The sequence below is a fragment of the Lathamus discolor genome, chromosome 1, assembly GCF_037157495.1.
Source record: "Lathamus discolor isolate bLatDis1 chromosome 1, bLatDis1.hap1, whole genome shotgun sequence".
In the NCBI taxonomy this organism is placed as follows: domain Eukaryota; kingdom Metazoa; phylum Chordata; class Aves; order Psittaciformes; family Psittacidae; genus Lathamus; species Lathamus discolor.
The window spans coordinates 20,491,616-20,517,725 of NC_088884.1; the positions used below are offsets into that span (position 1 = coordinate 20,491,616).

At 39.6% G+C, this 26,110-nt stretch overlaps 1 protein-coding gene across 2 annotated transcripts in view; it reads right to left on the reverse strand.

The window, feature by feature from the left end:
* Positions 1 to 7,386: 7,386 nt before the first annotated feature.
* Positions 7,387 to 26,110, reverse strand: part of WASL (WASP like actin nucleation promoting factor) — a 49,635-nt gene continuing 30,911 nt past the window's right edge. The window contains exons 5-12 of one of the 2 annotated variants that reach the window (XM_065664244.1): positions 23,428 to 23,451; positions 18,456 to 18,624; positions 16,954 to 16,996; positions 16,442 to 16,595; positions 12,792 to 13,306; positions 11,470 to 11,578; positions 9,999 to 10,090; positions 7,387 to 9,266 (exon numbers count right to left, since the gene is read on the reverse strand). In XM_065664244.1, coding sequence (XP_065520316.1) covers positions 10,029 to 10,090; positions 11,470 to 11,578; positions 12,792 to 13,306; positions 16,442 to 16,595; positions 16,954 to 16,996; positions 18,456 to 18,624; positions 23,428 to 23,451 — 1,076 coding nt within the window. In that variant the 3' untranslated portion in view covers positions 7,387 to 9,266; positions 9,999 to 10,028. Of the gene's footprint in view, positions 10,091 to 11,469; positions 11,579 to 12,791; positions 13,307 to 16,441; positions 16,596 to 16,953; positions 16,997 to 18,455; positions 18,625 to 23,427; positions 23,452 to 26,110 lie in introns of both variants that reach the window. The other variant, XM_065664302.1, reaches the window with a different exon arrangement.

A 26,110-nucleotide genomic window follows, 5' to 3' on the forward strand; every position in this document is an offset into this window, starting at 1 on the left:
TTCTTTTTTCCTTCTTTAATGCTGCAGAATAGATGCTGCTAAATTAGAACCCAACTGTCTTTATAGTAATAAACCAGGAGGTCAGATTTAAAGAGCTACATTTGCCCTTGAGTTTCCTGGAAGACCTCTGTGTCTCTAAGCTGACAGTGCATCTGTTCACTGAAAATCATGCAGAAAGATTAAGAAAATCTTCGTTAGGACCTCAAAATACATGTCAAACCTACCAGCTTTGGGAAAGCGTGGATCACATTGTTCAGCTGGAACAGCTGACGCGTTTCACCCTGGGGCTGTTGTGTTTATCAAGTGCAAATAGTAAAAAAGAAACATAATGAGGAAAGTAAATCAATCCGATTGCAGCTGTGTCTGGTCACAGCTCCTCCTAATGTCCCGTGGTGATCCGAGAGGCTGCGGGATGTAAGAGTGTGACTGGCATCCTGCAGCAAAAATATTATCACACACTTCAAAGCTATTGGCTGCCTTTCCTCAAAGCAAGTCAGAGCTTTAACGTGCACCCTGATGAAAACAGGATGGCCCCTTTCAAGCAGAGATGATAGAGATAGACGAGGCAGTAAGACGAAACCACAGGAGCTAACACACGCAGGGCTGCAGCAAATCTAGGCCATAAACAGAATGCCTCCTGCGCCTGAAATCTTCCATGGCCCTGAGATTTCCGAAAGCGTGGCAGCAGCACGGCAGCACCTTTTGGCCTTGCACACCCACAGGGGTTCAGAAGGGGCACCAGTTCTGGTGATTTTATAATGACTTACACCCATGAAGCTAATGTTCTTTACATCTGCAGGGAGAAAGGTGTGAAGTCTGATGCAGGCAGAGCTGAGCAGCCATACGATAGGGCTGTACATAGCTGCTGCTGCCCGTACAAACACTGCCTGCAGTGATCACGCACCAGGGCTCAGGTGGCTTGCCGCAGAGAGGACTCCCTGTCCAGGATCAGTTAAGCTTCTGACACCATCAATCACAGTGAAATGCTGCTATGGGAGGGTGTGCTGCAAATCTGGTGTTCAATTCTGTGTTCAGTTCTGGGCCCCTCACTACAAGAAAGACACTGAGGAGCTGGCGAGGGTAACAGAAAAGGGCAACGAAGCTGGTGAAGGGTCTAGAGCACAAGTGTGATGAGGAGTGGCTGAGAGAACTGGGGTTGTTAGTCTCGAGAAGAGAAGGCCCAGGACAGGACCTTATTACTCTCTACAACTACTCAATAGGAGGCTGTAGTGAGGGGAGGGTTGGTCTCTTCTCCCAGGTAACAAGTGATAGGTAATGGCATTGGAACAGGCTTCCAAATTCAGCGGTGGTCACCATCCTTGGAAGTGTTAAAAAAAGCATGTAGATGAGGCCCTCAGTGACAAGGTTTAGTGGGGGACTTGGCAGTCCTGGGGTAAAGGTTGGACTTGCTGATCCTAAAGGTCTTTTCCAACCTAGTTGACTCTATGATTCCATGAAATGTGCCTCGTAAATCAGGGGCTTAGCAGCTGCTCTAGAACTTCAAGTCCCAAAACTCATGCCTTTCACTTAGTTTACTAGAACTAAATCCAAGGGGAACTGCATGCTGCGGCTGGGTTTCCAGTGTCTGCATCACACAGGAAATATTCAAAAGCACAGTTTAAGGCAACACTAGAGGATGACCCAATACTTGCACACGCAGATAGTCAAACTGCTTGGATTGACTCTACTTTACAGACATGATTCAAGTTTTGGTTTTGTTTTTGAGAGCTTAAAAGTGGCTGCTAATTCTGAAAACCAGGCCTAGCAGAAATAAAGCAGTATTACCTGATGGTTTTGTTCTGAGAACTGAAGTAACTACATTTTAACAAGTAAAATGGCATTTAAAACTATTTGAAGTGGCACATGTCTGGACTGCAGTACCATGGTCTCTATGTATACGCACTACTTTTGAGATTGTTACATCACTACACAGGTGGGCACAGGACAGGATGGTTTGACTTTTTACTGTCTGCTAAAAGGCACCAGTTCTGTCCATGCAGAGAGGGAACATCTGAAGAATGGACCACAGGTTAGTGCTGAAAACGGCTTGGGGAAGGGCATAAGGAAGAATGTACAATCCAGTTTTATGGGAAAGTCCCATATGGAGACCTCATAGCAGCCTTCCAGTACCTGAAGGGGGCCTATAGGGATGCTGGGGAGGGACTCTTTGTCAGGGACTGTAGTGACAGGACAAGGGGTAACGGGTTAAAACTTAAAACAGGGGAAGTTGTCCCTGTCCATGGCAGGGGGTTGGAACTAGATGATCTTGAGGTCCTTTCCAACCCTAACTATTCTATGATTCTATGAGTCTATGATTCTAAGTTTAGATTGGATATAAGGAGGAAATTCTTTCCTGTTAGGGTGGTGAGGCACTGCAATGGGTTGCCCAGGGAGGTTGTGAGTGCTCCATCCCTGGCAGTGTTCAAGGCCAGGTTGGATGAAGCCTTGGGTGGGATGGTTTAGTGAGAGGTGTCCCTGTCCATGGCAGGGGGGTTGGAACTAGATGATCTTAAGGTCCTTTCTAACCCTAACTATTCTATGATTCTATGATTCTATAAAGTCAGGAACCACAAAGATCTGTAACGATCTCGCACTGTACCACACTTCCGAAGGAACTCAGGCTGGTTGCTGCCCAGGCCCGCTGATGTCCTGAGGTCCACAGCCACACGATGAACCGGGCCACATGCCCAGCAGCAAAGAGATTCCAGCTTTTTTTTTTTTTTCTGTGCCATCAGTTACCTCTGTTGGGATGACTCCTGGGAGAATGCATCACTACAGCTATCCTTTGCCCAGCCACCCACCTCTCGTGTTGCTCATTATTAGGACAATCAGCCCAAAGCTTTCTCTATTGGTCATTTAATACCTCCAAGTATTCCCCAGCTAACTATGTAGCTAAGACCGTTTTATCCCCAAATAGGAATCCATGTTAGGACAGCCTCTGTTCACTTTGAAACAGCTCATGTGTTTCACAGCAGCTGCATTCTGCAGGCCGCTGATGGTGTTTGTTAGGCAATGGTGCTAACTGCGTTATCAAGAAGTTTGGAGAGCTGTTCCAGAATAAGACATTGTCCTGGAGTAAGACCAGAGCGGCCTAGAGTAGTAAGGAACATGAGATGGCCCTTGAGATGATTACCACATGAGGTGGGGCAACGTATCAGTGAGAAAGAGACACTTCAGTTAGCTGGGTAGGACATTAGTTTTGCAGGAGTCAGATATCTCAGCTCCTTTAAGGGAAGTGTGAAGGCTGTTATAGCACAAAAGGGATCCTTTAAACATTACAGAATGATTTCATACGGGTTTTCTCTCCTTTTATCTTGCTTTACTGAACTCTATTGGTCCTTTTGCAGACATGTAATCAGATTAGGTGTTTTTAAGCTCTCTGGACACTCTTGGTATGTATTTATCTCCATTTTGGCACCAAAATTGGTAGGGCTGTGCCTTCTGCACAGACATCTTGATGGCTGGGGTCTTAAATTTTGTCTGTAGTTTTCCTTTTTCCCTAGTTGGATGAGAATTCTGCTTTACCTGATAGCTTGCATTAGAATTAGGATAATTCATATGGGAAGTATGGTAAATTTTTAAGCTCTTTTCTCCATGAGGGGTAACCCCCACGTGATGGGGTGCCTGGCTGAGGAGCAGGTTAGCAATGTAATGTGCCTTATTCAAATACTTTCCTAAGAACACAGGGTCTGTGGGGATACCTCCTGCCAAGAAAATCAGAATTTCCCTCTCCAAACCACAGTATGCCATTCAGACTGAAGTCTGGGGAAAATCATCTATAAATGCTTCTAAATACGTATTATTTAGAATCATAGAATAGTTAGGGTTGAAAAGGACCTCAAGATCATCTAGTTCCAACCCCCCTGCCATGGGCAGGGACACCTCACACTAAACCATCCCACCCAAGGCTTCATCCAACCTGGCCTTGAACACCACCAGGGATGGAGCACTCACAGCTTCCCTGGGCAACCCATTCCAGTGCCTCACCACCCTAACAGGAAAGAATTTCCTCCTTAGATCCAATCTAAACTTCCCCTGTTTAAGTTTTAACCCGTTACCCCTTGTCCTGTCACTACAGTCCCTGACGAAGAGTCCCTCCCCAGCATCCCTATAGGCCCCCTTCAGGTACTGGAAGGCTGCTATGAGGTCCCCACGCAGCCTTCTCTTCTCCAGGCTGAACAGCACCAACTTCCTCAGCCTGTCTTCATACAGGAGGTGCTCCAGTCCCCTGATCATCCTCGGGGCCCTCCTGTGGACTTGTTCCACCAGTTCCATGTCCTTTTTATGTTGAGGACACCAGAACTGCACACAATACTCCAGGTGAGGTCTCATGAGAGCAGAGTAGAGGGGCAGGATCACCTCCTTCGACCTGCTGGTCTCGCTCCTTTTGAAGCAGCCCAGGATATGGTTGGCTTTCTGGGCTGCGAGCGCACACTGAAGCTGGCTCATGTTTGGCAAAATGTAGACATGGTGAAGAAGCAAAAAGGGTGCAGGTAAAATCCTGCTATGCATTTCATCCGGGAATTACATCAACCTGCATATGAAAAGGACAGCACAGAACACAGGTAGGACCCTGATAGGATGCTGAGAACTAATCAACAGCATCCCCATTTCAAAAACAAAGGCAAAAGCAATACCACAGACTGTATGTTCCCTGTTATGTGCTGTTGGCACCTACTTTCATACAAAGAACTTGTTTGGTTTGTACCAGATAAGTACTGTAAGCGTGATCAAAAATATCAAATGCGGGCCCAAGCACTGCTCAACACAACTGGCAGCAGAGGAGCTCGCTTGTTTCCAGAACTGCTCCTCCTACCTGTCTCAGCACAGCAGGTGGGTTTCGGTAACATTCTCCAAGGATTAGGTACTACAGGCTTCTACAGGTGAAAACTTTAAAGTCTTGATGTAGGCCCCCCAAACAGAACACTAGCTTGGGGATTTCTGCTTTAGCCACTTGCTCTTCCTGTTTACACGCATCACCCTCAGGAGACCAACCACAGAAACTGTTTCTTGTTAACTGGGTCTAGATGGCTTCTTCCATTTCACTTTGAATTTAAAAATGAAAACAAATTCCCTGCTGACAGCTGAACAGGCATAACCCTGACCAAGGACTATGTGCTGAAGATCATTTCTTCGCTTGGTGATGAAATAAGCACTGTTTTGCTCCAAAAGACTATCCTAACCAGAAACCCCCCCAGAAAAATCTATAGTAGCATCTATTGAAAAAAACCCCTGAAAAACCCCAAGCAAAACCCAACCAACCAACCAAAAAAAAAAAAAAAAAGAACCCACCCCAAAAAAAACCCGAATAAAAAAAGCATTCAAGTTTTTCAACAGTTTGTCAGTCCGTATTCCTTGTACCCCGATGATCTGGGAAAACCCATCTACCAAAGCGCTCCAAATCCAGCTCAACTGTTCCAGCAGTTGCCTGGTTTTCGGCATCAACATCCAGAAGAGCCAATTCCCAATTTTGTGTGCTTGCCAATGTCATTTAAGCAAATACTTTGTGTCTGACATATGATACAAACACTATCGTATTGCTTCAGCTTTAAACTCCAGATCGTATTGTGTCCCCCAGGTGGCACAGACAAAAATATAACCCTGGTGATGGTTGTTTCCAAACTTGCTCTGTTTCCAAAGCTTCTTTGACGTTTTTTTCTCCTCAGAAAACATTACCTCCCTTAATCTAATCCTCAAGTATGAGTCTAAAATTCATGCTGCTTGAGTGGCAAAACTCAGAAAAGACGATTAAACTTGAGGGAGGGACGAAATACACACATGAAGTAATGGGTCAAGAATTTCACTCCAAAGAGCTTCCAAAACCTCTTTAAAGCACTAGCAAAAGGCCTTTCCATATGTTTGTTAGTACGAACAGATAAAACCCACAACAAATGTAAATATCAAGCTTCACAATTTCAGGAGTGTATTAAGCTGCCTATAGATGGGTAAGTCCTGCAGGTATCACCCAAAACTATGTTAGAGAAAAAATTCAATAGCTGACACATTACTATTCTAGCTCATTTTAGCAGATTACTCTGCAAATACTGCAAAAATTCAGCACAAAATAAAATTTGGCAGAAAATAACTCATTACCTATTTTTGAACATTCATAAAATTATTCTACTTCTCAACGTGTATCTGCATTACTTTCAAATCCATGATTTCAAACAACTAATGGTTTATTTTTTCAAGCACAAAATAGCAGACATGCCATAGCAGTTTGGTGATTAAAAATACAAGTCTTCTCCACAACTACATAAACATCCTCAAACATTCAAAGCCTGAAGTGTCCAGCTGGTGTCCCTGACAAGCAGGTTTAAACGTGGATATCAAACCCCCATGGCTCACGTTCTAGTTCATGCTATCCCATCCTTTCCAAATTCTCACTCACAAGAAAACTCCAGGCAGTAAACAAATACATAGCAACCGGAATCCTCACTGCGGTGCTAGAGGGTAACACGGGTCCTTTGAGAGACAGAGGCTTAGTATCTTCTAAGCTTCCCTAAACCAGTTTCACTTTTCTATAAATAAAGCTGCTTATCACTGTACTTAAGCTTCAGGAACTTTAATTAGACCAGGAATTTCTCCAATGATTAGATAAAGGCTGTTGCAGTGGATTGGTAACAGTCTTAAAACAAAAGGCTCTCTCCTCCTTTCTCCTCTTTATGTACATCTTACTTGGGAAAATAACCACAGTCAAAGAAAAGAAATAGGAAGAGAAGCCTCCTTTTAAAAGCATATTTTAAGTTTCTGTTTAGTAAGTGGAGAGGAAATAATTATATACCTCAGCACATTCTGCAAGTGACAATTCCAACTTTGCCTTGCACCGAAAGCCTAAAAAAACCAAAATTAGAGAAGTACTCAACTTCAAAGGAAAGCCTACACCAGATAAAAACTTGAAATGCTGGACTCTTAAGGCGCTTTGGAGGAGGAAGGCAGACTCCTGAAGTGCCGTGAGCTCAAACACTACTCCATGCAAGACAGAGTAAAAACCTCGTAATTTAGCACATTCATTGACCAGAGTTAACTACTGAATACTCCTGAAGCATTTACCGATGAAGCCGTATTTGTCTGACCTTGAAACGCTGCTGGATTACTGCACTTGCCTGCAGCCGGAGCTGTTCGCAGAGAAGCTGCTGAGCAGCCATGAGATCTGCCAGGAGGCCGGACAGGGTGTCACATTCTTATTCATTGTGTTTACTCACCAGCAGCACAATCCAACTTTCCAGAGTCACCAAAACTACTGCGACTAGAGAGCGTCTATTTACTGCTTTGTGAACTTGGTCAGGGGACCAAAGTTACTTTTAAAGTGTGTAACTGATAGGCAGATCTACTTTAAAAGCTGTGCCACAATTAGCACTTAAAAACCACACAGTTTTACGCTAGTTGGGTCAAATTAATTTTATTATGCTCCATGATGAATTGCCACCAGTGCAACATCCTATTCACTGTACATTTCAAAAATTCACATACTAAAAATTTCAGTTCGATAAATGGAAAACTGAATGATTGAGAAGTTCTTACGGATTTCATACGTACAAGTGGCTAGCTGATATTGTCTATGCACATAGAGTGTTGATACAAAAGCCTCATGCTAGTTTGTTAATTGCTAAGGCTATCTGGACAGTCATTTAACCAGAATATATAAGAGGCCTTCATTACAATGTTTAGCAACAATGCACCAGTATCATAAAATGCTATCTTCTGCTCATAGTGCAAGTGGCGGAGTGCTGAAGCATGCAGTTATGAGTAACTTAACTGCCATTGCAGTCTTTATGCCTGAAATTTATCATGTACAAACACTACTTTAAAGTAAATACTAACCTGGACACCACAGAATGTGAATGTACTTTTTGCATGAAGAAAGAGAAATAGAAAAACCAAAAGCTTTCTTTGGCCAGTATCTACAAATCAAAGTTTTATTCAATAATGTAACTTCAGAGCTCCCAAAACCCGGAACAGAAATTTGATTACTTAACTGTGATGCTTCATTATTAACTGTATTACAGAAACTCCAATTCTGGGAACTTAAGAGCTAAACATAACTAGTAAGTAACATCTTAGGAAAACCTCTAAGCTTCATCTGCTTAATTTTAAAATGCCCTATATGCAATAAAAATAAGGGAGCAGTGCCAGAAGTTACATGAAAGCCATACAAGTATTTTCCTTATACATGAATTCTTAACTCCACTGCCATTAGCTACCCCAGGCTGCACTTGCACTTGATCCAACGCTCATGCCATTACAGCAGCAAAGCTAGTAGGAAGTGTTTCCAGCAGCAGAAGGCAATGCAAAACTTACTGCAAGAAAGTGAGACCACTTGGAAATTTTTTTTCCTCAAGTTATGTGCTTAAATTACTCTTGGAAGGAAGTCAGCATCCTCTGAATAATTTAACTACAACCTTACCTCTCCCACTACTTTTCAGCAACTTTCCTTTCTTCTCATATGACTAAATTAATTTGCTAAAGACTAGGTTATAACTGGGTTAGAAATCCAAGCCGTATCATGCAGGTCCAGCCTGTCAAGATCAGGTCAACACTGGGTTTCAGTCAATACAATTCTGATAACTTAAATTTAGTTTGATACCTTGACTACAGTCAAAGACCAAGGACACTACGCATTAACTACGCTCCAAGTATGACTGACTTAGCTAAATATTCTGTGTCAGATAATGTGTTTTTTAGAAAGATTTTCTACCTGAAAATTACAGTAAGTACAGTATTAATGGTGCAGATATTAAATACCCACATAGCATAGATTAATATTTTGTAACAGGCAGATATGCCAAAGTTTACTGCACTATGAAGTACAATTTATATAAATGTGCAAGCTGTGAAATGAGAATCCCACTTTCCGCCCACTTATTCAAATATTATTCTTGCGATTCAGGTTCTTGATCTTCATCACAACCCCATGTCTTAAAGCCAGCATATGAAGACAGAATACTGCCATAAAGTTCAGTACTTATTCAAAGTGTATATTCTGAGTTAATGGCTTTCCAACCTTATGGATGTAGGATTGGTGTTTCAGCATTTGTTGTGTACCATAACGCAAAGACTGCAAAGTAATACCACTTATGTTTATTAGTACACCAATGTCCTACAAATTTTTAAAGTAATTAAACATTATTGAAGCAAGCATTAAACGAAGCCCTTCAGCCTGAAAACCACATAAAATTGGTTTTAAAAATAAATCAAACTGTAGCAACTGCCAGCCTCCAGTATAGCCCCCGGTAATTTACACTTCTTCATTCTGGAAGTAAGAGCTGGGAAGGAGAGAAAAAAAAAGACTGAACTTGCTTGCATCAAAGATGCCTTTTCAACTATTACAACGTAAAAAGCCACCCTGTAACTTCAGATAGAGGGTTCCCTAATTGAAGGATTTAATTACTTCTGCTGTTCAGCAGCAGTCAGTATTGCTACAGTTAGGGCAAACTAATCTTCACAACTAGCTGTGCATTTCTGTGGTGATCTTGTTTTATATAAAGCATACTGCTAAGGTTTGAACTAAATGTTGTGATGTATTTGAAACCATGCAATAGTATAAACCAGCCTCAACATTCATGTAGCACTGCATTTGAAATGAAGGGGCTAAATAAACTAAGAGCTGCATCACTTAAAGAACATAGTGCTATACTAGGTTTTAATAAGAAAATTTAGATACAGAAAAAGTAGGGTATGAAAATAGTGTTTTCCTTCTTGCATTATAACTAAATTACATTAAGGTTTTTGTCAGTCTCACATATTACATTTAAACTCCCTTATTGATGGAATGGAAAGTATTCACATGTACATGATCATCCAGGTGTAAACTTGCACACATTAACAGGGAGTAGCTTTGTAGAGGATTATGACAAACCTTTACAGATTAAATGAGGTATTGCACAGATTAATAAAAAAGCAAAAGGCAACAAAAATATACAGCAAATTGGTAGAACATTTACATGATAATTTTACAGAATCCATAGACAGAAAGTAGTGTTTAGTATATCATTCACCTTAAAAAATATATATATAATAATATATGATCAATCATCCCATTCATCATCGTCCTCAAAGTCTTCTTCTTCATCTTCATCCTCATCTTCATCTGTAAGACAAGAAAAAGCAAGTCACTTGCAAGCACGGAATTAACATGACAAAAGTGTTATCGATTTCTCCCACAACTTTCTGAAAACAGAAGAATCAGTTCAAGGTCATCACGACAATACATTTGGTAACAGTCTATTTTAAGATTGCTAGACATGACATTTGGTTTAGATAGATGCTGGCTGAAAGTTAAATGTACTTTGTTTCCTTTCTCACTCCTCTCCCCATGTAGGAAAAATGTATCTTGTTTTCTGCTATGAAAAAAAGAATGAGAAGTTCTCATTTAACACTTTCTACTTATTACTCTTTCTCAGCAAATGTGAGAGCCAGCTTGTTGTTCATGACTAGGTTTTAAACTTCAAGGACAGATTAACTTTTGAAATGTAAGAACCGCTTCCCCAGGTTTACTATGTCATGGGATTTCTGTTTACTGTACAAGCAGATAAGAAAAAAACCATGAGCTAAGGACTGCGTGGCTACTGGAATATTCTAAGATACATAATGCACATCAACATCAATGTTTGTGGTTAATTTTATTCAGCCTTCCCCTCTTTTTGTATGTATCGTAATTTTAAAATTGTAGCGTGTTAAAAATAAGCTACTTATTTGTTGGGCAAGAGCATTTCCTTCCCTAGGAAGGCTGTATTTAGCACACTTCTGGTATTTAGTTTACATAAAGTATCGAAATTGGAGATTACTAAACAGGGCAGCAAATCAACAATCTATATTGTATTTAGTCAAATAGTCTGCAGACTGCAAGTGCAGATTTGGTATCAAGGTAAGACCGGGAAGGAAAATGTATCAAGGCTAAACAGAAGAGATGTAACCAAACAGCTGCACTGCAGTTACTAAACTGCATTCATTACAAGCTGGTATTTGAGAAATGCAAATCCTCTTGCAGCCTTATTTTTTCCAAGCACTGAAGTGTGAAAAATTGATGCAGTGCTAGTATGGGACTAGCTGGGTAACTCCGGTTATCCAATTATTATCCACCAGGGGGCATCCAAAGCCCACTGGAAGGCACAGTTTTGAGAAACGAATCTTCAAGAGCTTTGTTTCTGGAAACAGAACGGAAAACCTTCCTTCCAAAAATACTTCAACAACTTATTTCATCAGACATGTAGTGGATAAAACTACGTCAGTTAAAATAAAAATCTTCATAAGAATACTAGCCTTAATTAAACATTTTAAATTCAGGATTACTGCAAACTACTATACACCAGTAATTCAAAGTAGCACAAAGTAACCATTGAACTCAACAACAGGGGTCTGCCTACAATATGCTGACATCCATGCTTTTTCCCCAACACCTTTTCACATTGAACAGAAGTGTTAACTCTTAAAAACCTGACACTGAGGCCAAAAAATTTGCAGACTCACCTGAAGAATGAATGGCTTTGCTCCTTTTCTGCATAACTTCCATTAATGCACCCACAATTCCTGAGGTGGGGGCAGGTGTAGGTGGCGCGCTCTCCTGACCATCAGATACCTTGGAATAAAGGTACATTAGAGAGATGCTATTAGCAAAACAGAACCTATGTATTTCAAGACAAACCTCCTCATAAGATTAATGAGTTTTTTCCTTCAGCCAGAAGGAAGAGTGAAACTGCACTTTGTTTCTTCAGCTCAAGCTACATTTTTATTTATAAAAAGGTCAACCTTTTCTCTTTCATCACGTAACACAACTGTAGGTGCTCCATATTCAAGACTACATATTTCGGCTCTGACTTCTCACGAAGTGAGGGCTCATCTAGAGTGAAGCTCTACAGTTATGACTTCTATGGCTGAAAAATCATTATTTATTTTATCCTTGGTATATTCCACAAAACATTCTTCCTTGCTGGGTTTGTTATCCAGGTCTGCTTTGGGTTGTTAATTCCTTCTGAAAGTAATAGACTTTGATACTGCACACCTGTAATGGCACAAAAATATCAACACAGTATCACAGAATGGTTTGGGTTGGAAGGGGCCTTACAGATCATCCAGTTCCAACCCCCTCCCATGGGCAGGGACACCTGCCACTAGACCAGGTTGCTTAAAGCCCTGTCCAACCTGGCCTTGAACATGCCCTCACACTACCGTTATATCAGAAGCCTCAGGTGCAGTAGCATGGCACAAAAAAACCTCAACAACAAAAAAAATGACCTACAGGTAAAATTATTTTGAAGATATTCAGTGATATGAAGAAGAAACAGTAAGAGCCTGAAACAGCCTGAGCTGCAGAGGAACAGCAGATGCATCCCTCATGACAGGCACTTTTCCAGACACCTTCTGACAAGCCTCAATGTTTGCAGTGACAGCTCCCTTTTAAGATGGCGGGATCTAGTGTTTGCCTTCTAGTACCATTACTGCTCAACTCATTCCCTGCAGTTGTACAGACGATTTTACTGAAGCATTCACGACTCCAGCAGTCTTTCATAGTTCTTGCAAAAGTTCTTTACAGCTGTGATACTGTGGTATCATCACTGTAGGATTTAGTGAAAAATGAGTTTGAAACAAGGATAGTTTCATGCACCAATACTCCTCTATAGTAAATATGTATTCTAAACATTTTCTCAGCACTACTGTTTAATGCATCACTTCAAACACTCTTGAAGTTATGATCCAGCCCAAAACAGAGAAACAATTTAGGGTTGATATTGTAATGGTGCATCCATTTGCAAGTCCCGAGAGGACCTAGACGAGAAACAGCTTTTACTCACAGATTTCAGCTGTATACCCTGCCGTATCTGGTCTAACAGTGCATCTCTTCCTGAGCAGGACACTGGTCGACTGTTCTGTTCTACTTTCTTTAACTGAGCTCCTTCTCTGATTTGATCCAAGAGTGCTGCTTTGTTTCCTGCAGGAACTGGAAGCTGGTGATCAACCTCTGAAGTAAGGCCTGGTGGTGGAGGAGGACCAGGAGGGGGTGGAGGAGGAGGAGGCGGTGGAGGAACAGATGACCCACTTGCTGGCGGTGGCGGCGGTGGAGGCGGGCCGGATGGTGCCGATGATGAATGCACAGGTGGTGGTGGAGGATACATCCTGTTTGGAGGAGGTGGGGGCACTGCTGCACCAGGTCTAGATGGAGGTGGGGGTGGAGGTGCTGCTGTGGGAGCTCTTGACGGAGGTGGAGGTGGTGCCCCCCGGCCCCTAGCAGGCGGAGGAGGAGGGCCTGAGCTATGGGGTGGTGGTGGTGGAGGGGGTCCTCCTCTACATGGTGGTGGTGGAGGTGGAGCTGAAATGAAACAAGAATTTGCAATTACATGCTACTCAATGCCCATAAGTCTTTTAGAGACTAGCAGAAAAAAGAGAAAAGGCTCTGCCTTGCCTTTTGCAAGGATCTCTGTGCTTGTGCAAATGTTACTAGCTCTGGATTAAGCTGAATAAGCTACGCTTAAGAGCAATGCAAACCAATCTGAATACAGCTGCTACGTCTGTTGTGTATTTTGTAAAAGAATCAACATGCAGGAAGCAGGTGCAATACATAAAAACACAAAATAAGCTTGGTCATTAATTTCTGTTTGGTCCTATGGCAGTGATAGTTAGTGATTCAAATTCTCATGACAAAATGCAGATAAAAATTTCAAAAGAATCCTCTAAAATTTTGTTGACCCAGGACAGCAGACAAGAGAAAGTGGTTCTAGAAAATACACTTAAAATGAAATACAGAATTTCCACTTTATAATCTATCCATTCTTTTATTAGGGAATTACAAAGGCAAGTATTTTTTGAAGTAACATCTTCCAGTAACAAGAAAAACTACTAATGCATTATGATGCACCCAAACTGGCTGTTAGTTCCTTCTACTGAAAATTAGTCCCAACAATATCTTTATGCAGGGACTGTAGGAAGGAAACCTCGATGCACAGGATCACTTCTATAGGAAGCAGCCTTGAAAGGTACTTGCTCTGCTAATGGCATTTTAAATGGCACCATTTCCTCTTCCATTAACCATCTAATGGTTTATGGTACTTTTGGTTGTGTTATTGCTGCACAGAACTACTTAATAACCCAGGTACCATCATACAACTAAAACTTCACAATTTCACATGCTTCAATAATGAAAATGGTATTACACTTAAGAAGATACTTCTTTACTACTTCTATTACCTCTTTCATGTTACATGCTGAGAAATCAGGATGTCTGCACCAGAGTAGAGAGGGAACATCCTCATAAAAGGGATCCGAAGAAGTGCCTCAGCACCTCCTTCCCTGCTCATCTAGAGAAACACACCCCTCCTAAAATTATGTGTTACATTCTTAAGTTCCACAAACTGCTCTGGGCTTTTTCCATCCCTTCAAAAGAACAACACTGGGAGAATCTCCTCTCAAACTTCATAGATTTTCCAGGAGACATACTGCCAAGATTCCTGATTTTGAAAAATCCCACCACTTTCTGGCTGACATGACCGCAGTTTCCTTTTGGGCCACTGGAGGCCAGTATTTTAAAACATAACTTACTCGGCAAGCACTGCAGACAGTTTTTCTGTATTACTGAAAAGATACACAGCATGGTCATGCTCTAGAGCCTGCAGTGTCTGTAGATTCTGGACACAAGATTTAAGTTTTCCTGTGGTTTTATCTGCATCGTATCTAGAGAGATTTGCCCCATCCCACCTGTGGAAACAGAGTTCAGGAGTTTTTATAAGGCTTGTCTGCCTTCAACTGAGTGAAATGAGGAAGAAGAAGGAGGGAGAACCATTACCTCATCCTCTCTCCCTTCCCCCTCCAGACAGATGGTACAAGCAAAACAAGAAAATAATTTAGTTTTTTTATTCAAAATGCGCACTAATCTGAATATTGCCATTAAGAAACAAAGTTTGTAAAAATCTTCTGTTGGTGGTATTGTCACTAAAAATCCCCCGATCAACAGTACCAAAACTAGGGAAAGGGCAGAAAAAACAGGAAAGTAACTTCTATCTGAGCAGAACAATGTGTCTGCGTTTCTCAAGCCAGCATCCTGGCAGAGTCAATATGTAAGCACAGAAATTCTTGCAATAAACACAGAAAAATGTGTTTCAGCTAAGAAAGAACACTTCAAACAGCAGTCAAGCCTACACATCAAACAACGTAATTGCGGATAAATCCACTGAAATATTGGAATATTTTATCTGCCTCTATCGAAAGCACAGAGGCAAAGTATCGTCATGCATGTAAAAGGTGAGGCAGCTTCTCTTTCAATTTTATACATGCAAGTGGCCATATTGTGAAATTAACACACACTTAATAGAAAAATAAGCATTTTTAAAGTATTTTAAACTAATCATAAGAATCCAAGGCAACTCTTCCCAATCCAATTTTATGGTCAGCAGCCTAGGATCAACAACTCTGTAAACATTTAAACAGAGTTAAGGTTAAATAAAGAAACGGGCAGATTTCTTACTGAGAAAAAACCCCAAACATAACTGAAATTTTGCTTGCAATTTAAAGAAGTTTGACTGTAATTTTTAGCATTGCAGTCAAACAGGTGTGGACCAAGGTTTCTCATCTAGGAAAGAAATCACACAGCAGCATGAATACTTTGAAGCATTTGCTTAGATGCCAGCTCAAATACATACCACTCCACCGTGGAGGACCTAAGAAATAAATGTACACAAGTCATTGTTCCCTGAATCTGTATCACTTCAGTCACTCGAACAATTTACTCGCTAGTTTCAAGCTGCTATAATTTCAATGGCATTTATATCCTATTTCTCTTCAGAAGTGTTCTGGGCAAACTTCCTAAAGTTTCATGTAGGCTATGTTCCACTAGATAATGCATCAGCCGAGATCCCATTCAAAGGCTAGGAAGGGAATAGCTTGTCTGAGAGTTCTTCTGCAGCAGAAGCCTGCTCTAAACTCACAATTTTACTTTAAAATAGAAAAAAAAGCCTTAAATTTTTTCATGTAAAGTTTGCAGGTCTCTAGCTATTGCAAGGGTCATCACACGGTGCTGCCAAGGTAAACAGGCACCATACATACACCAGTCAGCCATGTACTGCTACTGTAACTGACAGCAACAGTATGACTTCTAAGATTCTAACTTATTTATAAGATTGAGATTATAAATCAATACGCAACATACATGTTCTGAAAAATCCGGATTGAACATACTGCATAGTTCTGCAGTCAGACTAAATGCGACTGGAAATTACTTCACTGACATAGGTAAGACCCTTACTCTTTAAGGAACAAGTACTCTCATGGGTCATGCATGAACATTTTTACATAGCGTAAGGTGCACAGAAACCTTCTGAAAACTAGTGCAACTGCAGTGACATGAAGTCCAGAGAAGAGAATCAAAAATTGTACATCATCAAGGGTTTCTACTCTAATCCTTAAGGCAAAAAATGCCCTGCTAGTTTTTACATGGAAATAAAAGGAATCCCACCTTGTCTGCGCAGTTCATTTTTAACAGCTTCCACTCCTCCTGTTTTTTCAATGAAATCATATATGACCTTTGAAGTTTCTTTGTCTTTTAGTTGAGCCTCCGAAATTCCACACAGATCAAACAGGTTTTTCAATTCTGGGTCTAAGTTGTTCACCTGCAAGTAAGATTCATCAGTTTTAAGTAGCTTGAAATAGAAGATTCTTTAAAAGTATCATTTGTGCTGGAAAAAGAAGCAACCTGTGTAGTTAAAAGAATAGTAAAGCCAAATATATGTCAGAAAAGACTGGTTTAGGAGAAAGAAGTACCTTGCACAAAACCTTAAATTGCACATCTTTTCCCCTCAGTCCCGGATCCCTCCTATTCCCTTGTATGTCAGCTTCTCTCTATGTCTGCATCATACTATAAAAATCACCATTTATGTTTATATAAAGGCAATCTTCACAACTTTACATTAAAAAGCATCCACAACTTTTAATCATTCAGTGTCTTGAATAACTTATTAAATTACTTACATCAAAACCTGTGTTTGGATCCCAACCAACATGTCCAATGTGTCTAAAAAAGCAGAAAAGTCCATTTAATCGGCATAAAAAGGACTTTGTTAACTAAAACAGGACACCAAGGTAAATTGAGATTATTACCAGCTTCTAACTCCAGGCTCATTAAGACACTAAGCAACTCTTAATCCCCAATGCTCCACTTGAGGATGGGACAGTAGAACTTCCTTTAGTCCCACTTTTCATCAGGTCAAAAAGATCAAGTGGAGTCTCCCCCTTTAGGCTATAGTCTGTGGCAAAACATGAAGGTTCTATGCCCCCCTGGTGTGCATATGGATGGTGATGGAAGGACTGCACAGAGATCAAAGAAGGAGTTTAGTCTTATATAGTAACTGGACTCAAGCTACTGCCAAGGTCTTCAGTGTCATGCAGGTGGAAAAACCTCCCCCTCCCTGTCATCAGAGTTGTTTGTTCTCTCATCACCCTTCTCCCATTTACATCTTTCAAAGTAAAGTCAGAACTGTTTTCAGTTGCCATCTTCCATTTCACATGTCTATTAAATTATTGTTTTTACGTGATGCTATAATCAGCTAAAAAAGGCAGAAGAGTTTCTGCCCCTCCAAGCTACTTCATGCAACTGCTTGTTGGCTACGGAACGTATGAACGATACCAGGGAAGCATTTTAGCCCATCTCTCCTTTTACTTTCTGTCCACTATCCCATTCTACAGAGCACTCTCTCAACACACTGTGCAATAACGTTACTGTAACTGGTGATGCCAGTTACTTTTATAGAGCTCTATTCTGGGAAAGTATGTCAGTAGAAGTGATGCAAAATAATGGTCCAAAAGACCAAGACATTCACTTTTGGCATATAAACCTCACACTGATTTTTTAATGCTTCACAGAAACTGATCTTTCCTGTAACTAAAGTTCCTTATTGCTATAACAAATAAAGGCAACAGATTAAAATACCAAATTATAGTTCAGGGAAACAACAGTTAATTCAGTAAAGCGACCAAAACCAAGTTTCATGAAAGTGAAGCTTAAAATGAAACATCGCAACTACTAAAAAAGATTAAAGATGTATAAAAAATGGTATTAAGAGAAAATGCAACCCACTCCCAAAAGGTGTATGCAAGCACACTGTACTTCCATTACAAGATATGGGTACTACATCATGTACCCGAATGAGTCAGTTTGTAAGCAGAAAGACAGAGACAAAAATATGGCTATTTCCACTGTTATGACAAGTCAGGACCTGCATGTTAACTAACTTTTTTTAGGATAGCAAGTCACTTTTTGTTTACAGCTGCAGTAAACTCCTCACCTGTGTATAAGCTGACTTGCTTTTACACCCCACAACACTCCACCTAGCACTCACTGTAGTTCGTGGTACGCACAATAGTCACACATTCAAGTCTTGAGCATTTGAAAGTGTAATTCACACACACACACACAAAACCCAACAAAAACCCCACCCACCAAAAACCACACAGAAACTCAAAAAAGTCCTTACTGGAAATTTGATGGCGTTCCAATATCTGCTTTTGTCAATCTTCTCTTTTTAGTTTTTCCTTTCTTCTTTTCTTTGGTATATGAAATATTGTTGACTTGTGGAGTATAAAATCTGTTAGTTGTAATTTCCGGGTTTTTGATATCAACAGTTGCCATTGGTAGATTTGGGCCTGTGAATGTAAAGTACAGGAGTTCCACTGCTGTGTTTCAACAAGTCCATATTTAACCTACAAACTTTTTGGTGTTTTGGAGTGTAAAATACCTGTTCTGTAACCACAGCTCTACATGCCAAGTGCATACAGCTGGGTTCTGGATGTCAGACACACAGGCTAAGTTATTTGCTGAAGGAAAAAAATGTGCTGCAAGAGTAACAGCAGAAAAATTTTCTAAACTATAATTTGGCTTGGGGCTGGTGTCCCACCCCCCCCCAAATCTGGCAAAGAAAATAATTTTAAACTAAAGAGCGGTCATGTACAGAACACATGGAATGAGACACACTGAAGGTACAGCACAGCTACTATCCTAAATAAGATCAAAGAAGTGGAAACACTGTTTTCTTCAAATACAGGAGAGTATATATGAAACTACTCCGGGTTTCTTAAGCCTTACTCTTCGACAGGTTTGAAAAACAACAGAAATCCCAGATAAGAAACAGAGCTTGAAGAGTAGTGACATAAAAAACAGCACCAGAAATACAAAGTAATCACTCAGAACATAATTCTTAATTTCAACCCTTATTCTTCGTTATAAATAACTTTGAATTATTACTCTAGTTCTTTAAAACACATCTGAATTATATTCCTGCCAATTTTAGTATTATGCTACTTGTGCAATACTAGCAAATAAATATACCTAGCATGTTTTGCACTCAGTTTTTTAGCTGAGTTTTAGAAGGTAATTCCTGACTTAAGCAATAGTAGTATTTAAATACTAAGAGGTAATTTATGCATTTTTCATACATACATACACATGTGTATGTATACACATATGCATATTTTTAAGGAAACTTACAAAAAGAGTAAGTGATTTCAGGTGTGGTAGAATGAGATTAAGCAGTCCATTTTGGTCAGTTTGGCCACAAATAGTTTGAGAACATCCTCTACTTATCTGTGAGTTCTAACCCAACGGTTAGCAAATCAATCAAAGTAAGACCCATGCATCCAGTCTTACTGAGCAGACGATAAAAAAAGTCTAATTAGACTTTGAGAAATCCGAACCTTATGCTGACACTATTTTTTCATAACTGCATTTTGTATGGATAATTCAGTGTTCTCTAAGCATTCTAAAAGGACCAACAAGCATTAAGTTTCACAGTCCAAATTCCAAATCAGAAAAGAGAAGCAGACAATACAATGGATAACACAGCTGACATTTGTAGTTTAACACCTTAGTAGGAATCACCTAGTACTAGCTGGAACAAGAAACAAGAACAAAAAAGCAAAACCAGGCTAGACAAAACTAATCTAAAAACATATGACAACGCCTACGTTCCTGCAGGAGTCTTAAAGGACAAGACTTAAAACCACAGGGAGAAGAATTTCTCATGTTTTCTGCTAAGCAGAAATGCTTTGATCTAGAAATGTTACAGTCTAAACAACTGTCCTTTGAAAATACCAAAGAACAAACTGACCACCTACAACTATGCAAAACAATTTGCATTGTTAAGTTCACTTCAAGTTAGCATTAAATTCATTAATCACCAAATTATAATATTATAATATTATCAACCCAAAACTTAACAAGTGGAGTTACATAAAAATCTCCAGAATGAACTGAAAATTGTCTTAATGTCATTAGATACAAAACCACTGTAGGATTTAATTTTCACTTTAATTACCTATTAATTTTCTCTATTATATTCTCTCTACTTTCACCCATTATATTGGTATTTGTAGTTTCACAGCAGGTGTACTGACGTTCAAAAAGAAACATGCACCTCTGCAGTGCTTATTCAGCTGAGCTCAAATTATGAATTGATAGCCTGATTCCTTGGATTATAATAGTATTTATACAAGAGATCACAGTAAACTCTAAAAGACAAAAATTTTTCTTACCATCAGGTTTAGACCTTAGATGTCCACGAGGGATAAAAGAACCTTGGAAAGATTTGTACTCTTCTAGAACTGCCATATTTATATCCAGTAAAATTTTTCCCATCATAAGACATGCACCTTCCCCATCAGGTGTGGACAGCTCAATAAATGAAGGCGAAAGAGGCATATAGAGCTCATCATTAGGAAGTACCTGACAGTACAGTGGCCTTAAGCATCCACTGTTATCAATATTTGTGACATCTTCGGAAGGAGCTCCAGAAAACGTAGTACAAAACATTTTGAAACATTAGTTCTAGGAAATTCTCTGTATTTTACTTAGAACCTCTCTTGACATCTGTCCCAGACTACAGAAAGCCCTATTATAAATGCAAACTGTTCTAGTTAATAGCTGAAATAAAATTCTACCACATGGTTCTTAAAGATTCCCTCAAAACCTAATTCTCTGACAAATCCTTGATCCTTGTTTCATCCAGAACTCCACTAAGAGGTCAGTTCAACGGCAGTAACTCCTCTTTATTTGCATAAAGAGACCTAGCTATTACAAATGCGTAGAACATAAATCCCAGGAAATTACAGAATAAAACATTTTACATAACTGTCAATGCCAATTTGATTTTAATCCTGCAATTCCACAAAAAAATCTTAAATCCATACCATTGAAAATGTCATCTGAAAAGAGAGTGCTTTTTCCATGCAGCTTCAACGTATGCAGAAAATCCAAACAAGCACCACTAAACCAAAATTCCCCACAGTATTTCAAGCATGGATCATGTGAGTTCAGAAATGTGACTGTTCTTGTTTTTCAGTTTTAAAGGTAATTATGCACTGATACCCAGGGCATAAAAGCAGGTGTTCCTTTTTTTTTTTTTTTTGTGTGGTGTTGTTTTCCAAAGAGAATTTCACTCCATACAGAGAGTAAATAAAAAAAAACCAGCTGATCCTACAACAATTTAGTTGCCTTTTTGGTGGGTTCCCCCCAGTTACATGCTGATAGTATGCATCTGCTCCAGCCTGAATTTCAAACACTAAAAGGCAAAGTCTGTATAGAATATAACCACCTGAGGCTATAAACCCACACCCTGACCATGCCTCACCTGTGACTACAGAGGGCATGACCACACAACTTTTTGCCAGCAGAGAAGTCAGGAATCAATAGAATTTGACATAATCATAAAAGAAAAACGGACAGGTTGTGAAAGAGTATGTGGATGTTCCAGGGAAAGACTGTACTAAAAAGCAGAGATGCTGAGAGCTCTGACTAGTGATTATAGACCTGGAAAGTAAAAGCTATGGGCATAAATCTATGTCTTCATTATTCAGGATAACAGCATAGGACCAACAACTGCAAATTCAGTATGTGAGTATTTTTCTCAAAAAAAACCAAACAAAAAAACCAGTAAACCCCCCCCCCCAGATCACAGAGTTTTTGCCTGAGGTCTTACAGCATGAATTACGGAGACTATTTTATGGACAAAAGTTTTTGCAGGCTTAGTTTTTACAGGTGTAGTTTTCTTAAATCTTATTTCAATCACTCACAAACTAGACGAAAAAAAATGCTTGTGTTACAGTTGGTAACATTTACAGTAGAGACAAAGGCTAAATGTTATGTGGGAGGTGGCACTACACAGTCACCACTGCTGTTTCAATTCCCATCTGCTCTGTGGACACTGCTATCAGGGATGTGCTGTTCAGATGAGCAGAAGCAAATGTCACTCAAGAGGCAGAACAGTTAAAACCTGCTGAAAGCTCAGAAAAGCTGGTAAGATGATCATGGATGGTATTACTATGATTGCTTCTAAACTAAACAACCCAGTCCCAGTTGAAGGAATCAATATTAAAAAATGCCTGGCATAAACTGATGTTTGCATGAATGTCCTCAAAATTTAATGTCTGTGGAAGAGTAATATTTTTAGAAGTATTCCACATGAGGGAGGCTTTGTTTAGATAAAAAAAGATTTAAGTAGTTCCCATAATTCAGGATTCGTTAAGGATTACCTGTTTGGCGACCTACACCAAGATGCTTGGGTGTCTTGGTAAGTACAAATTTAAGACTACCACTTCAAGTCATAAGGGAACCTCAGATAATCAGTTGACTATACTGTTGCTCAAGCAGCAAACTAGCAGATACAGGGATATGACCTACGATCTGGATCACCAACAGAAATATCACAGGAGAAATCATTTTTTAATTTCAGCGCGAGTTCAGTACTACAAAGACTTCAAACTTAATACTCATTGATGCGCTTTTTTCAGATGAATCTAGAATAGAAGATTAGAAAAAGATGGGATCAAATTGATACATAATCTGGACTCCTTCCATCAGTTTCATAAAATGATTGCCTGAGGAACCTGATCTTCATGCCAGTGAGACATATTCCTGATATATAGACAGACTGAAATAATCCTTCATGAAAAAAAAAAGTTTAATCTTGACAAGCATGACATGTGACCAAAGGGCTATATTACAGTTAGCTAGATACACTGAAATTGAAATTTTATGGATGTTTTATGAAATCTGTCATCATTATGCCTGTCTTCAGACAAATAGGCCAACTTTAAATATCATCAAGGTTCTGTCTACTGTTCCTATATAGGCATACTCCGAAGAACAAGCAGCAAATGCAAGGTACAAAGTTTTCTTCTCAGTTCAAGCTGAAAGGCCTCTGTCCTGTTTGCAACAAAACATGCTCCTCCAGAAACATTCTTTACAAAGCCAGCTAAGCCACAGATCTTTCAAGCAACAACTAAACAAATACCAAAGAACAGAAACAAAACAAAAATACTAACCTTCAGAATAAGAGGTTACTGCTTTTGCCACCACACGACTATCACAAACAAGTCCAAACCAAAGCTATACATAAACACTAAATGACAGGAATCAGCAAAAATAAAATGCAGTGATTCATGCAAAAAGCTTACCATTTGGTGGGTCTCGCCTTTTTTCTGTTGAAAAAGAAAAAGAGCTGTTTATTCATAGGTATCACAGGAAGAAATTATTCTGTATTTTCATTTCAGGTGAAGCTTTCAATGATGTTGAACTCAAACTGAAGAATCTATTAATATCCTTAAAGCCTACTTGTGCAGTTAAAAAAAAAAAAAAACAGCCCTAAAAAAGTATTACAGAAAAATAACCCCCCAATTTTAGATAATAAGCACTGATTTTGAATGCTCAAATAGAGTAGGAGCATAAGGTAATAACTATTGAGCTGGTTTCAGACATTTTGACTCCATAGTAAGGTGCAATATTAAGAAAAGCAGCTGTTTTGGTACAATCTATCAAAGCAAGATTTTTGACACATTATGCTTTCCGATTTCCACTAAATGAGACTGTTCCACCATTTTTATTTGAAATATAATTGGCACTTTTATACAGTATTGTTCTCCCACAGAACCTAAAAGATATTATAATTATTTTTTATTTATGCAAAGAAAATAAGACACTTCATCTGTTATCCAATAGGTAGCTAAACAATATGGAATAGAACCAGAATCTTCGTAGTACTAATCTGATATATCATTACAATGCCATACTGTTTCACAGATCATGAAGAATTTGGCTGGTGATTTAAAATGGAATTGCAAACATTTCACATTTCAGTGTCCCTGGCCTATAATAATAAATTCTTTAAATGAGATTTCCCTCGCTTATTATTAATTTCTATCCACTACAAACAGCATCTACCTACCCTGCAGCCGTCCTTCAAAACCCCAGTACGCAGTTACACTATTCATGTACCTACACACACACACTTCAGAATTTTGGATTTAGCGGTACGCATATGGGCAAGCAGCTTGTCACCTCACTACACCAAAAAGCATGGCTCTCTAAGGAATTTCCTTTCAGAACTGGATTATCTGAAATCTAACAGGGACTCCCAAGAGTTTTGTAATAATAATCTGCAACATACGTTTCACTTTACAGCAGGTCCCAGAAAAGCTAACATACTGTATTTTTCCAGACACAAGGGAGAAGGTGCCTCCACAGACGGTGCTGACCTTGTCCTAACAATACTAAAAAAAAATAAAAATCTACAATCCTAAGCATGTGAGTCAAGTCAGCCTTGTATCAGTCAGCTCATCTTCAGACAGGAATACAGAACCTGTCAAGGTCATCAAACCTTCAGAGGAAGATGAGTAAAACCTCTTGAGAATAAACTTTAAATGAGCAAGCCTCCTAAAGCCATAGAGTTGCCTCTTAGCTCATGGCAGCTTAGTTTTATGTACAGAGGTGGAGAACCTCTGCCAGGGTGCCTCAGCAGAAGGTATCAGGTCGGAGGGAGAGGGAAGGAAAAGAGGCTTTTGGCCAAATCCTGTGCTTTCTTTTCCTAGAATATTCAGCATAAGAAACCACTGATGCTGTGCTGCCAAAATAAAGTAAAAAAAAAAACAAAACCAAAAAACAACCAAAAGCAAACTCAACTTTTGGAACATAATTAGAGTTTTATTTAACAATTCAGGCACAGCAAAGGAGAATACAGGACTGACTGCAAGTCACTTGGCACAGGATGGGAAGCTGGCAAAAGAAGGAGTTATTCATAGGAAGTGTTAAGTGGCCTTGTGCTGAATCATGGGAATCCATTACCATTTTCATTAGAAGAAAGAGTTCATGAGAAAAGATAGTGGAAAACAAAGCCAGACATTTAAACACTTCCTGTAATTTTTGCTGGGTATATAGAAAATGAATTTGTGTCCCAAATACATTAGATCTGGTTTTCTGTGGTTTTGACCGCTGACTAGAAAATATGAACTCCTGTTCTGAAGTGCAGATGACCTGACTGAACAGTAGAGGTTTCTCCTTTTCTGAACATAGAAATGCCTACTGATCTAAAAGAGATCAACTTCAGCAGCTGCCTATGTCCAAAAAACACACCTCCCTTTAAGAAGTATTCCTGGAAAAAAGAACGATATCTGCTAAGACTCAAGATGAACAAGCTGAGCAATTCACAGATGCCCTTGTCTCCCAGGCAGTAATAAAAAAAGCTGTGACGAAAGACATTAAAAAACCCGTAATAATACTCTCCATATTAAGAGAGGTTAATACCCAGCTTGAAGCTTATAAAGTGCATTAAGAAGGGCAGCAGGACCTAAAAGCTTGTGGAGGAAAAAGGCAGCTTCAGAGAGGGCTAACAGAGCTCCCACCCATGAGCTACAAGCAGTCCATAAAAATTAAGTCAAGAAGCCTGCTACCTCAGAATGACATTTAGAACAAGGCTCTGCTCTACAGTCTCTGCTGCCCTTTTATGGCTAAGCGCTCAGCATGTGGAGAGGACACTTGTGTGCATGTTTCTGAAGCAAAATAATAAAAGTAAAAACTAATGGTATGGATGTGCAAGACTACACAAAGTGAGAATGCACTACACTGACAAGCACAGAGAAGAGAAACACTGTGTTCACCCTTTTACTGGCAGAACTATTTGAGATCAGCTTAAGAAGCAAATGGAGAGGCCTACCAGAGACATTAATTAATTACAGTGATTTCTTCCTAAACTAAGGTTGAGAATTTAATTTACCTTAATAGCTAGATGAAAACCAGCCTAAATATTTAAAAAAGATTCAGACAACACATCAATAATTCTTTCTCTGATTCCTCATTCTATTCATT